This window comes from Apis cerana, linkage group LG7 (genome assembly GCF_029169275.1).
Source record: "Apis cerana isolate GH-2021 linkage group LG7, AcerK_1.0, whole genome shotgun sequence".
Classification (NCBI taxonomy): domain Eukaryota; kingdom Metazoa; phylum Arthropoda; class Insecta; order Hymenoptera; family Apidae; genus Apis; species Apis cerana.
The window spans coordinates 12,405,009-12,418,518 of NC_083858.1; the positions used below are offsets into that span (position 1 = coordinate 12,405,009).

At 33.3% G+C, this 13,510-nt stretch overlaps 3 protein-coding genes across 11 annotated transcripts in view; 2 read left to right on the plus strand and 1 right to left on the minus strand.

Moving 5' to 3' along the window:
• The window catches only part of LOC107999405 (GTP-binding protein REM 1), a 61,597-nt gene extending 53,963 nt beyond the window's left edge, over window positions 1–7,634 (plus strand). For all 3 annotated transcript variants that reach the window (XM_062077324.1, XM_028667406.2, XM_017059214.3), the window contains exons 5-7: window positions 761–843; window positions 1,877–2,060; window positions 2,774–7,634. In XM_062077324.1, the coding sequence (XP_061933308.1) occupies window positions 761–843; window positions 1,877–2,060; window positions 2,774–3,063 (557 nt within the window). In that variant the 3' untranslated portion in view covers window positions 3,064–7,634. The remainder of the gene's footprint in view (window positions 1–760; window positions 844–1,876; window positions 2,061–2,773) is intronic.
• A 333-nt stretch (window positions 7,635–7,967) lies between these two features.
• Window positions 7,968–10,872, plus strand: LOC107999265 (dynein axonemal light chain 1). The gene is made up of 4 exons (XM_017058970.3): window positions 7,968–8,585; window positions 9,227–9,526; window positions 10,140–10,417; window positions 10,553–10,872. Exons 2-4 carry the CDS (start codon window positions 9,328–9,330, stop codon window positions 10,676–10,678), a joined length of 603 nt encoding a protein of 200 aa, XP_016914459.1. The 5' UTR covers window positions 7,968–8,585; window positions 9,227–9,327; the 3' UTR covers window positions 10,679–10,872.
• A 156-nt stretch (window positions 10,873–11,028) lies between these two features.
• LOC107999339 (BAI1-associated protein 3) overlaps window positions 11,029–13,510 on the minus strand; it is a 90,398-nt gene continuing 87,916 nt past the window's right edge. For all 7 annotated transcript variants that reach the window (XM_062077311.1, XM_062077310.1, XM_017059097.3 and 4 more), the window contains one exon: window positions 11,029–13,460. In XM_062077311.1, coding sequence (XP_061933295.1) covers window positions 13,366–13,460 — 95 coding nt within the window. In that variant the 3' untranslated portion in view covers window positions 11,029–13,365. The remainder of the gene's footprint in view (window positions 13,461–13,510) is intronic.

Genomic DNA, 13,510 nt, shown 5'->3' on the forward strand with positions numbered 1-13,510 from the left:
TTCGCCCTTATTCTAGCAATCTAGACGTCTGTTCGAGTTTTATGACTCGACTCGAAACTTATTCCTCCAAAGTTCCTTTCAGTCGTAGTTCTCTTCATCGCTGTTGTCTTAATTATGAAAATCAGGGATCAGAGGGAGGGGGAGGATTTGGTAAACGACCGGCTAGGAAGAGAAGTGGTCGAGCTAGTTTATTAATTTTATTCGATCGCTGGAAGAACACTTTTTCTTTTTTATCTTCGATTTTCACATTTCACCCTCTCCACGTTCTTTTTCAAAGTTATATTCTTTGTTACAAGGGAATATCAAATCAATTGGACAACATTTAAAAGTGAAATCTGGAAGTAATAATTTTTTTTTGAAATATTTTATTAACGCCGTTTGTTTCACTCCGTCTTTAGATAGACATTGCTCCAATTTTTGAAGGATCAAATTAATAATAGCTCAAATTAATAATCCCAGTGTGCTCGATCCGTCGATACAATCACCGGAAGTTGCGGCCATGAAATAGATATTTAGAGGCGTAGGATTCTCGGTTTATTTGCAGTGGTTCCTCTTCCCCCCCTTCTCTTTTTTCCCTCGTCCTTGCCGCAGAAGGGGTCGAAGGAAAAACAAATGAGGCAGCAAATCAAAAGGGGTTCCTTCCTTCCACCCCTCTTCCTCGCCAATACCTCATTTCCCTTTGGATCCCTCTTTTAACCGCGCTCTTTGAACTGCTTTGTCGCTCATCTTTCTTTTTTTTTTCTCCCCCTCTTTGTTTCAGACGTACCCAGCGAGCAATCCGTTTTCGTCATGCTGAACGGCGAGGAGAGCGAGCTCAGATTCCTCAACATCTCGAACCCGAAGGTGAGCTGCTTCTCCTCCTCAATGTTTTTTTTATATTTTAAATCGCATAGTCGATTCGAATAATTGGGTAATGTAATAATGTAATTTTTAAATTTTCAAATATATGGAAAAATAATTGTTTCAATGTGTGTACATTGAAATTTTAAATCCTCTTTTTAAAACGTTTACGTTATTAAGCAAGATATATATATAGGCAGACAATTAATCGAGTTGAGAAATAAATTTATCAAGAAGTATTTTAAATTTCAATTTTACGATAGATATATAAACATCGTGTAATTTAAATCGTTAATTAAATCGAGAAGTTTCTTGTTCTTTTTTTCTTGTAAATTAAAGTTAAGTAAGATTATTAGAAATTCATACGATTTGTCGATGATCTTTTAGAGAATAAGAATATGAAAAATAGAAAACTGGAAGAAAATAATTTTGCCCAGTTAACTCCTGTTAATCCATTGTGGATTCAGTTTCTATTTCTCGTGGCATTTAGAATTATTCGGTTGCTGATATTTTTCTTAATTTCAATTTTTCTTTCCTTTCCTTTCACCAATCTTAAATATTATGAAATTTAGATTCTGGAATGATATCGCGAGAGAAATATTTTTAATGGAGAATCGTGAAAAATGTAGAATTATTGGTTATGACTCATAATATGTAGATAATTGATCCTCGTGATTTTTCTGTTTTCCATTGTTCACTGTTTGTTTTTTCCATTGATACGATGTTGATTTAATATACCTCGATAATATTGACGAGAGAGAATTTTCGTTATAGAATCGATCAATGAAATAATTAAAAATAATAAATATCATTGTTTCAACTTTATAAAATCCATATGAAATATTCGTAATAAATATTTGTGCTCGTAAGGAAAATATAAAATTGCATTAAAAAGAAATAATTGCACGTTATATTCGATACACAAATATGAATAAAATGATACATTAACGTAACGTTTGATGATGAACAAACTACTACTGTATTTTAGTTAATTCTTTTCCGCTAAAAGTGTCCTTTATATTTCTGTTTCAAAAAGACGGAATTGGAGAAGAATCTGGATGCCTTTGTCATTATGTATTCCGTGATTGATAAGGCATCCTTTCAGAGAGCGGAAGAATATCTGGAACGTCTTCACGACCAGGATTTCCATCGAGGAAAATCGACTATATTAGTCGGTAACAAAGTGGATCTGGTTCGATCAAGGGTAGTTTCTTCCCAAGGTTGGTACCCGTGTATTATTACGGTTCTAAAAAATTCCCAAAGTGGTTTTCACGAGTGATAACGGCATGAGATCTGACGCGTAACACGACGTCAAAGGCGCACGCTTTGTTCGTTTGTATTATTTTAAAGATTTTTCAAACACGAACGATATCGATATTAATACTGCACAGAAAAGCGTTTTAGCAATTTAGATTCCAATTTTAAACTACACTCCTTTCTTTCCGTATATTTCAAAAAAAAAAAAGAAACATCATCTTTTTATTCCCCTTCAAATAGAATTTTACAAACTAAATTTCTCAATAAAAAATTCCGTAAAATTTCAACGATCCTCTCAAAACTCAACAATTCCTTTCATATCTCACAAATTAACTTCAATCTTCCCCTTTCTCATTCACATCCACGCACACTCCATAAATCATTCCACTCCCCCTTTATAACTTTATATAATAACGTTTCACAAAACTTCAATAATAATAATAACGTGTATCTTGAATATAACAGAACTTGGACAGAGAGAGACTCAGAATCTGGGAAGGAAAAAATACCGATCCATTGGAACATCTTCTTCTCCCTTTTCCCTATTCTTACCTCAACCCCTTTTCTCATCCTCCAATCCTTTTCTATCCCATTCAATCGGCCTTGGTCGCCCCTTTATAAATACACCCTCTTCTCCCTTTATCTTCTCTCTCTAATCCTTTTGCGCGTGATGCAGATGGCAAGTGCATGGCGTGCACCTATCGGGTGAAGTTCATCGAGGTCTCGGTCGGGATCAACCACAACGTGGACCATCTGCTGGTCGGTATCCTGAACCAGATCCGCCTGAAGAACAGCAGCAACGTGTCGGAGAATCGGGGTGGAAACGGAACCAGCGAGGGTGGCGGCCACTGGTACAAGTCGAGGGGTGTGGTTCGAGCGAGCATGAAGGCCAGACAGATGTTGACGTGGCTGTTCGGCAAAGAGGACAGCAAGTTCAAGAACTGCGAGAACCTTCACGTCCTCTAAGGATGGACCGATCGATTCTTTCTTTTTCTCTCTCCCTCCCCTCTCTCTCTTTTCTTTCTTTCTTCTTCTTCTTTTTTAATCTGTGGTCGTACCTGAGGACGTAGAGTGTAAGAGCTACTTGGTACAATATCCTTGACGATATGGTTAATCCACGATACTTCCAGAAAGAAATGCAAACGAAATCTTGTTTGCGTGCCAGGGATTGGTATGATTGGAATTTGATCCGATGGAAAAGGGAGGGTGAGATTGAATTTCGTTCAAGGGGGTAGCAGTCTCGATACGGATGGCCAATTTGATTATTAAATATTCATGGAGCGATTCCTTTTGTTTCGTGGAGAGACTAGCGAAAGAAAAACAATTCTATCGTGCTTATATCTCTTTTATTTCGTTTCGATGGAAAAATTTTTAGGGGGAACTGGCTTCTGAGGAGAAAGATTTGAAATATTTGGCTCAAGGTGTAATTGTATGGCGTGTTGTAAATAATAAGATTGTTGATAAATATACGTAAATATGATAAAGAATTTTTTTAAGTTAATTTTATCTTCTATTGTTGTTATGAATTCGACAAATTGGCCATTCAATAATCACGAGATTGGAAAATCTGGAAAATATCGAAGTGCGATCAAAGTGCCAATTAGATCAAACGAACGTTTGTTTCCCTTTCTCGGCGATTAATTTTTAATTAATGTTAGCTTTTAATAACTTCCATCGAGGATTCGCTCGATATCTATCGTAATATCTCTAAGAATAAGTTTGTTAAGTCGCCTGTGTTGGTATTCGTTATACGCATACGCAAGACAAATATTTACATCTTTGGTGGTTCTTCGAGGCAAAATTTAATGTACACACGATTTGATTAATCCTTTGATAATTCTTTCATTTCTAGTCACTTCCTTCGTAAAATATTCATTTATCTTTCTATCTTTAATAAACGCGAATTGCGAATTGAAAATTGTGAAAATAAGAAAGAATAATGAGTAATATAAATTATTTAATTATTGCTCGGTAATTTCTTTTGTATTCAATAAAAGATTACAATTTCAAATGGCTATTCTGGTAGGCCAGAAGAAATTTAAAATAAACGAGGATTTAATCGAAAGAAATGTAGTTGAAGGATTAATCGAAAGGAAGAACCCTCGAAAAAGACTCGAAAAAAAGTCGAAAGATTAAAAAAAATATATATATATATAAGGGAGAAGATCAAGAAGGAGTTGAAATCTAGTTGATACGAAGGAATTTAAATTGGACCATGGCATGAATTAGCGGCCAATAATGTTACTGTCGTTAATTGTACAATAAGACCAATCTAATCTTCTTAATCCGAATTGTATATACTGATAAGTTTAACGATAACAGATCTGTGTATCTATATAAGAGAAAAGGGAAGAAAAAGATGAGAAGGAATACAAAGAAAAAAAAATAGGAAAGAAGATGGAGAAGTTAGATACGTGTGTTATATTATTATAAATATAAATAAAAATGCACTCCCTTTTAGAAGACTTAGGACTTTTTCTTATAATTCTGATATTCGATATAAATCATGAATTTTAATAAAAGTATCGAAATATTGATCATCGAATAGAGATTTTTACGATGCAATGTGAATATGAATTATAATTTTCTCTTAAAAACAGTGTACTAACTGATAAAAAGCTACGATCGACGTTGATAATGACAGATAGAATAAATGTCCAAAGACTTTTAAGCGGGAGCGTATATGTCTACACGCATATACATATAATTATATTCCTAATGTACGATCAAGCATAAGTCTACGTTAGTTTTGTGTAGATGTATCGTTAAACGATTGACGTGTTGCTGTATTGCGTGTTTTCCTTAAAAAAGAACGGGTACTATGAAGAATATTCCTTTTTTCTGGGAGACATTTTACTAAGAAAAAGAACATATGTACACATACGCGCGCACATATATATATATATACACGTATATTATCCATTGTCTATTTTCTGCGATCTCTACGCCTATGTATATCCGAATTACATATGTATAAATATATATATATATATACACGTATATATAGGGTGTCAGGAAAAAAGATGGTTCAAGAATCTACTCGTGTAATTTTAATTAATTTAATTAACTCTTTTGGGAAAAAGCAACAAATTTTTGTTATTATTATTATTATTAATTTTATTTATTGTACGCCATCTTTTGTAAATAGCTATATATGATAAAATAATAAAATTCTTTTGTGTACATAGTTCTCCATAATTTTTTATTTTTTATCCTTTGTTACGTGTTTTGTTTTTTTCTTTCTTTTTTCTTATTTTTTTTAAATTAAAAATGAATACATTCTTGAACCAGATTTTTTGAACACTTTGTATACCTAAAACAGTGTTGTAACAAGTATAGTTCGAGCGGGATATCCATCTCAGGGGCCAAGCTGCAAGGCTGTAGAACAAAAAGAAATGAAGTGGTTCATACGTTTAAATAAAAATTGAAACAATTTATAACCTATTTTAAGAAATGTAATATTGGAAACAATCGAGAATAATAAAAAGTGATATTAATTCACAAAAAAAAAATAGTTATAGGGAACAGTATTACATTTTCTAAAAATGATTTAAAGTGTAATTAAATCGTGTTTCGAAACGAGATATTAAAAATGGATTTTACTACGTGTTATAATATTAAATGTGCAAGCTGCAATCGTTTCAAAGTAATTAGTGAAGTCAATGAGATTTCAAGTTTGGTTAATTTGATAGATGGAAAATATTAGGTTAGAAAAAGACAAACTTTCAAGTCGACGAAAATTTGGATGAAATTCAAGATAGATATTAAGTTTGAGAAGGACGAGTAAAAGAAATTCTTATTTTAATAATTCATAATCTTCTTCCATCTAAGTAGAATAATTTGAAATGAAAAATAAATTTGATGATTAATTTATTATTATCTGAGTAATTGAACTCGCGAACAAAAGATTGTGAAAATCAATAGCAATATAATCATAAATCTTGAAAGTAGAATAAGAATCAAATTGAATGTGAAATTAAATCAAAATAAAAATCAAAGGAAATTATGTGATTTAAGAAATATATCCTCATAGATCGCGAGGCTATCTTCTTACAACACTGTAAAAAAAAAAAAAAATTAAAAGCAAGAATGACAAAAGAAAAAAGAGAAGAACGTAAAATTAAAAACGAAAAAATGTAAAATTTAAATGAAAATTATTTCTTTGCCGATAAACTTTGTTCGAAAATGGCGAATTAATGATATTGTCATCGATCGTTTAATTTCCTCTATCTTTTATCAATTGCGAAACGTAAGGTATTATCGGTTTGTATCATTGTTGCTAGTATTCTTGAATTAATTTAATTAAAAAAAAAAAAAAAAGAAGGAACCAAAAGATCGAATTCTATGGAAGCATGACTCGAACAAGAATGAAAATAAAAGAGAGAGAAAGAGAGAGAGAGAGAGGAAAAGAAAAGGGAATTCTTATCAAGTGCCTTTGTGTATTTTTGTAATTTAAGCTAAAAACTACTCGATGTAAGTCTTAACCCAAAAAAAAAACAGTGTAACCATGAAACGATATATCGATACTGCAAACGCATGCTCTTATTAGTTTTTGATAATTCGTTGTAAATCATACCGTGCTTATAAACTTTATATCTATTCTTTTTTTTATCTTTTTCTTCATTTCCACGATCGAACCTCCATGACTCTCGAAAACTCCTACGAGATTATAATTTCGTCCATTCCCTTTCGGTTAAAAAAATCTTTACAAAAAGGAGCATGAATCTATCCATTTTAATTGGAATTATACTTCGCTACTCTCTCTAGATTGCATGGATAACGAGGCTGTAGGATAATTTTCCTCTAAAAAAAAAAAAAAATGAAAGCATTCTCATGAAGATTCTTTGAGATTCGAGTTTCGAGGATCGACCGTAGACCTCTCCCTATTTTCTTCGTTTCCATATTTTTTCTTATCATTTTCCTTTTTCTTTTTCGTTTCCATATTTTTTTTATCATTTTTCTTCTTTTTCGTCTCGATATTCGAGAGAATGTAGATAATCAAATCGAAGAGAAATCTGTAAATCCATCTTTCTTGCCAACAAACGGAAATTCGATGAACGACTAATTTAAATGAAAATAAGTGAAGATAAAAACGTCTCTCGTTCGTTATGACGTGTCGAAAATACATAACACGAATCTCGTTTGGACGAATATCTACTTTCAATTATGATACGATCATCGATGTCTACCGATTAATTACTATTCTCAAGGCGAAATTCAAATTCGATGTTACTATTTAAAAAACGGTATGAAAATTATCATCGTCGTTCGTTCTTCTTTGCGCGAGTGGTTGTGCGTGACCGTGACAATACTGCCAATTCTTCGGCCGATAGGGGATTTATCGAACGACTCGATTTACGAGGCAAGGAAAAGGCAACGGAGATGAGAAAGAACCAATGAGAATTCTTGGACTCGTTGTATGTGCGGTGTATTTTAATGTAAGGCAACACGCGTCATCTAGTGGGTAACGAATGGCTTTAATCCCGAGAGATTATTGTGTAATTGGGTGATAATAAAGAAGTGACATTCGAATTGTCGATCATTTGTATTTTTTCCTCTCGTTTTCTTTTTTTTTTTTTAATTAGTTAATTTCGAGTTTAAATCCCCTTTTTTTCTCTCGTTGCTATTTATATCTTTTTTTATTTTTGCTTTGATAAAAATTCAAAAGGCGAGTTACTAACGGTCCATGGCGATATCACTTTTTCTTTCTCTCTCAAAATAATTAGGAATATTTGTATTTCATCCTATTTACTTATATCTTCGCAAATATATGCTATATATACTTTTTAATTCGACTTAATTTCCCAATATCTATTAATTTCTCTTTTCTCTTCCTTATCTTTTTTCTCTTTACTATAAAGAACTATACGTCAATTCTTTCTAATGTTTAATTCGACGACAAAAAGTGTCATTTCCAATTCTCCAGAAATTTTGTCTCAATTTTTCCATTCTCTTCCTTATCGCTTTTCAAGGTCTCTTCTTTTTCGTCGCATTGGAAATTTTACGATCCTCCGTCCATGTAAGAATAGTAAACGAAATAAAATCGTTCGCACGGTTCTCGGCCTCTGTCTCCGATTTTAGATCGAAGAGAGAGCCGTGAACTTTTTCGATAAGTAATGCACACGGTTCCATGCTCAAAGGAAGACCTGTACTTTTTCAATGTTAATACCGTCGTAAATCTCGTTGGGGATACTCGGTTGATAAATAATCCGGCGGCCCGAACGCATGCGCCTTGGCCATCGATTATTTTGATTGGTGCCAGATATTACCAGGCTCCAGTTCGTGGCAGTTTGCCACAAAGGAAAACGAATCTCGAATTCCCCGTAACCTCGAGCGCTCGGATAAACGATAACAAACGATATACACCGTCAAAATTTTCGAAGAGTGAAAGATGTATCTTGGATAAAATTACGGGAAAAATTGCGAGGAAGTGACAATATCGAAAACGGAATTTCACGTCGATGGAAATTTCGAATTGAAAATTCATGGTCAGTTTGACATGCGTGAAGGGAGGAATTTTTGAACTTTTCTTGTATATAGGGTGTATCGTCGTATAGAGATGAAACGAATTAGATCAAATTTTTGATTTGAAAGGTAAATTTTAAGAAACTTTTTGGAAGGAGGCATAATGGAATCTCTTTTTTTTTTTTTTGAAAAATTTTCTCTAGAGAATTTATTCGATTAGCAAGTTCCTCTTCAGAAAACTTGTTAACTATATTTGTTATTTTTCGTATATTGAGTCAAAAATTTTCATTCTTTTAATACTTCACGTGCAAAAACTAGGAAATGCAGTGAGGTATTTTAAATTTTTTGATAAACAGAAAAAATCGTAATAAAAACGAGTTCGAGAAGCTAAAAAAATTGATTAAGGGGGGGGGGGGAAAGAAAACAAGGTACGGTAAGAAATAATGTAAAAGAAAAATAAATATTTTTTTTTTACTTGTCATTATTTTCCTTTTCCCTCTGACTAAAAACGAAAAACTCTCCACAAAATACGTTTCATTTCTCTTGCGTATACACCCTTGCGTATGCACATATTTCCCTCCCTTCTATTTACCCACGCGGTATTTGCTAAAACATTCAAACCCGATTCCTCCTTGTGTATTCCTGGATTCGTTTATTTCCACAGAGTTTCCTTTAAATTATATCCAGCAAATATCATCCAATTTTTTGGTAAAAATTATTCATCCGATCATTCATCGTGGATAAGCTCGATCCTTAAGAAAAATCATGAGTACCACGAAACCGACCAGCTGCAAAGAGGCGATTCGAATGTGGGAGGAAGAGAATAAACAAGATGCTTCGACCGCGAAGGAAATGATCCTCAGCTTTCGATGGCCTCCCATAGAAAAAATGGACAATTCTCTGGCGGTTTTGGTCAATTGTGAAAAGCTCTCCCTCTCGACGAATATGATCGAAAAGATTGCGGGTAAACGTATCTTTTCTCTTTCGTTTATTTTTATTGTTTACTGCTCATTCTTTAAATCCCTCGAAATTGAAATTACTTTCGAATTCAATAATTTTTTATTTATTTTTTTTTAATATACGCGTCACTGTTTGGAGTTTAAATTCGAAGAATTCAGCGATTGTTTCGAATAATGAAATTGACCGGACAAATAATTTCACGTAAATGGAATTACGTCGTGGGTTACGAGAAATGGATCGTAGCTACTGGTCGACCTCCTTAATTGACGTTTAACCGCATCACGATTAATACGATTCGATCGAACGAAAATTCGATTACAAATGGATCTTTCTAAACATCGTGCAAACATGTCTTTTCGAAACATCTCTTAGACTCGTTATATATTTTGAAATCCACATTTTATATTCTCTCTTCTCATTTTCTGATTAAAGTTATTTTCACAAGAGTGTTATAATTGTCCTTTAAATTAAGAGATTTGATCCTTATCAATTTTTCTCTTCGTCCTTCAATTAGCTCGAAACTTTTATAAAATAACTGAATTCAATTGAAAATTCAATCTATCCTTCTTAAAATTTTCAGTCGAATGAAAATGAAATTCAAAAAATTGTTAAAACAGGAATCGGAACGTTGAAGAATCTGAAGATCCTCGCGTTAGGCCGTAACCTGATCAAATCGTTTGCCGGATTGGAGCCACTGGGCGACACTCTGGAGGAACTTTGGATTTCGTACAACCTGATCGAGAAAATGAAGGGAATCAACGCGATGAAAAATTTGCGCGTCCTCTACATGTCGAATAACCTGGTCAAAGATTGGCACGAGTTCAATAGACTTCAGGAGCTCACGAATCTTCGTGATTTACTTTTCGTCGGAAATCCGTTGTACGAGAATCTCGAGGTAATTTCATTCTTGATCCTTAAGAATTAGGTTATGATCAAAAGAATACAAATCTTTTATTACGAGTTTAAAAATCTTTCCGTTTGGTTGAACAAGGTTAAAAAAGTTCACAACGATGTTCGATTTAATTTTCAGGTTGAAATCTGGAAATCGGAAGTAGCTAAACGTTTGCCAATGTTAGAAAAATTAGACGGTGAATTGATCATACGAACGGAGGAAAACGAGACTTTGTTGCAACTTGACAGTCCTGTGCAAATATGAAGACTTGAATAGATTGTTTGTAATCTTTTTTTTTGATACTATATTTATATATTTTACTGTAATTTATTTGATAAGCTATTTATTTATTTATTTCTCGTCTGTTTATTTTTTCTATTATTTTTATTTTTACTTTGATTTTAATTTTGTATGCAATTGTATAAAATTGTAAAATAAATGTATTTTTATAAAATCAATCTCAAAGTCGTAAATAATTCAATTATTCTTTGCGATAACAAAATATAAAAAAAGAGCATTTCCTTTGTATAATACGAAAGAGAAATTCCTATAACATACAAAATGGAAATGAATCGAGTAAAGGAAAGTTATCAGTAAATGCGATACAACGATAATTTCGTACATTTATATTAATTTATTCGTCTTACGATACAAGACAAATCGTACATACGTTTTTGGTGATTGTAAAAGGTTGAAAAAAGCAAATAGAGTTCGATTGGATTCGATGCACGAGATAATACCGAGGATCGGACAGACGACATTTTGAGAGATCATCGTTTCTTCTTCTTTCTCATTTTCATTATATATTTATATATTTATATATATATATTTTTTTTCTTTCTTAAATTCATTTTCACGTATTTCTTTTTTTATCCTCTTATATTTTTCGAAGGCGTTCGCGAGATACGAAGATGTCTTGTCGATCTTCTCCTCCAGTTTCTCATTTTTCTTTTTTTTTTATTCGTTTCTTATTATTTTTTTATTTTTTTTTTTAATTATTATTATTATTCTCGCGTGTGTACGTACGTACGTGTGTATGTAGACGCAAACGAGACGCGCGTGAATAAATGGTGCAATAGAAAAATTGACGAGTGTGCGCTTTGTCGTTCACATTTCCCCATACCGAGTGTTCTAGCTACTTTTTGGTCGCCAATCGATCGTTGCCCGCTCTAATTTCCCTAGATTTATTCCCACCATTTACTCTCCATCTTTCTCATCTTTTTTCAAAGGACTAACTAACTAACGATCGAGATTCGAGAAAAAGTTCGATAAGAGCTGAAATTTTCTTTCGCTCTGCGCTTTGTTCTCCAATTTCTTTGATTACTCGTCCAATTTCGTCGAATCGATCGATTCGATTTAGAGACACGAAACGCGGCGTGTCGAAAGGAGTTTATTAGGAAAACAGATGTATAGAAAGATTTCAGATTGTACGAGCAAAATCAAACACCGCGATCCCCGTCACAGGGACACAGATATACGCAAGGGGTGTGTACAGACACTTTCGCTGGTATTTCTTAATTATTCGATTAAATTCATTATACATATGCGTGTAACGTGTGTGTATGTGTGGTTTATCCGCGTACATCCTTACGTACACATGCAACACGGGCACAAGATTATCCTTCATCTACGAATTTTCATCCGTCTCTTTTTTTTCTTTCTTTTCTGAATTCCATTCTCATTTTTTTTTTTTATTTCTTATTCGTTTACTTTTTTTTTTAGATCGATTATTTGAACCTGTTTCGGTTTCGTAAACGTCGGTCGAAATCCGTCGTGCGAGTTTTGACGAAAGAATCCGAACTCTCGCGCGTATGCACAAAGGGATTACAACTTCGAGAAATGTTTCGAATAGTTCCTCATGAAATCAATGATCGTTGAATCTATCCATGAGATTTTTTTTTCCAGGTTTATTTTGAACGGTAACGAGTTGACACTTTTGCTTAAACATTTATGTTTACTTTTTTTTACTCTCCCTACGTTTACACGTGCGCGAGATCGGGATAAAAGTATCGGTAAAGGTTATATTGGATCGAGAAGTGAGAAACGACGCGGTGGAAAGATAGAAAGAGACATTAGCCAATGATGAGTAAGAAAAATATCGTATATCGACTCTCTGTGGGATTGATTTGTAATCGTCGAGGCGATGCGAATCGGCGATGAATATTTCGTTACTTCGATATATAGCGTGTACATATTTATTCAATTACATTTCAATTCATCTTTTCTTTATTTATTATCGGTGATTTATATTTAAAGAGAACAAGGAGATATTTTCTTTCAATTCTCGATGGACGCATATCGAGATTCGAAATAAAATCTCGCTCCTGTTTCGCTATATTATCTCAAAAAAAAAAGAAGTTTCCGTTTTTCGAAACGTTACTCCTGTCATGGCCGTTTAGCATTGCTTCGAGTTTCGACGGTCTCGACGATAGCATTTTTGTTTCTTTTTTTTTTCTTTTTTTCTTTTTTTTTTTTTTTTTAACATTTATCCTTAGATACATCACGCTGACAAATTTAAACGATTTTTTTTTTAACAATATTTTTCTTCCTTTTTATACGCTCTTTTTGCGATCGGATTTTTTTTTCTTGTCCACACAAAAATAGTTCTGATAATATACATATGCTCTCTCTTTTCTTTTTTACTTTTTATATATTCTCTCTGTTTTCCTTCTGTTTATTTAATTTTCTTTAGTTACCAACACCGATTATATTCAACACGATTTACACTGAGACGAGTTTCAAGGCTGAAAGACCTTGAAAGAGGGAAAGAGAGTCGACGAGCTTTCCGCGGGGATGGATTTTGATTTTTCTCCTTTAGCTTTTTTTTTCGTTTTATTTTCCTCCTTCCTCCAATTTCTTTTGATCATCGAAATTTTTAACATCGCTCCTTAATAATCCAAATTTTCCTTTTTCCGCGGTGCTCTCTTGTTTCCTTTTCTCGTTCACCCGTTTTACGTCGAGGCGAATCGTTGCTTCTGCTTCTTCACGAAGTCGAGGGCCATCTTATCGCCGACTCTCGTCTCCAGAATCTGAAGAATCGGATGATCTGGAAACATAAAGATAATTCAATTAATGTTATGATAAATTTTTGAAATA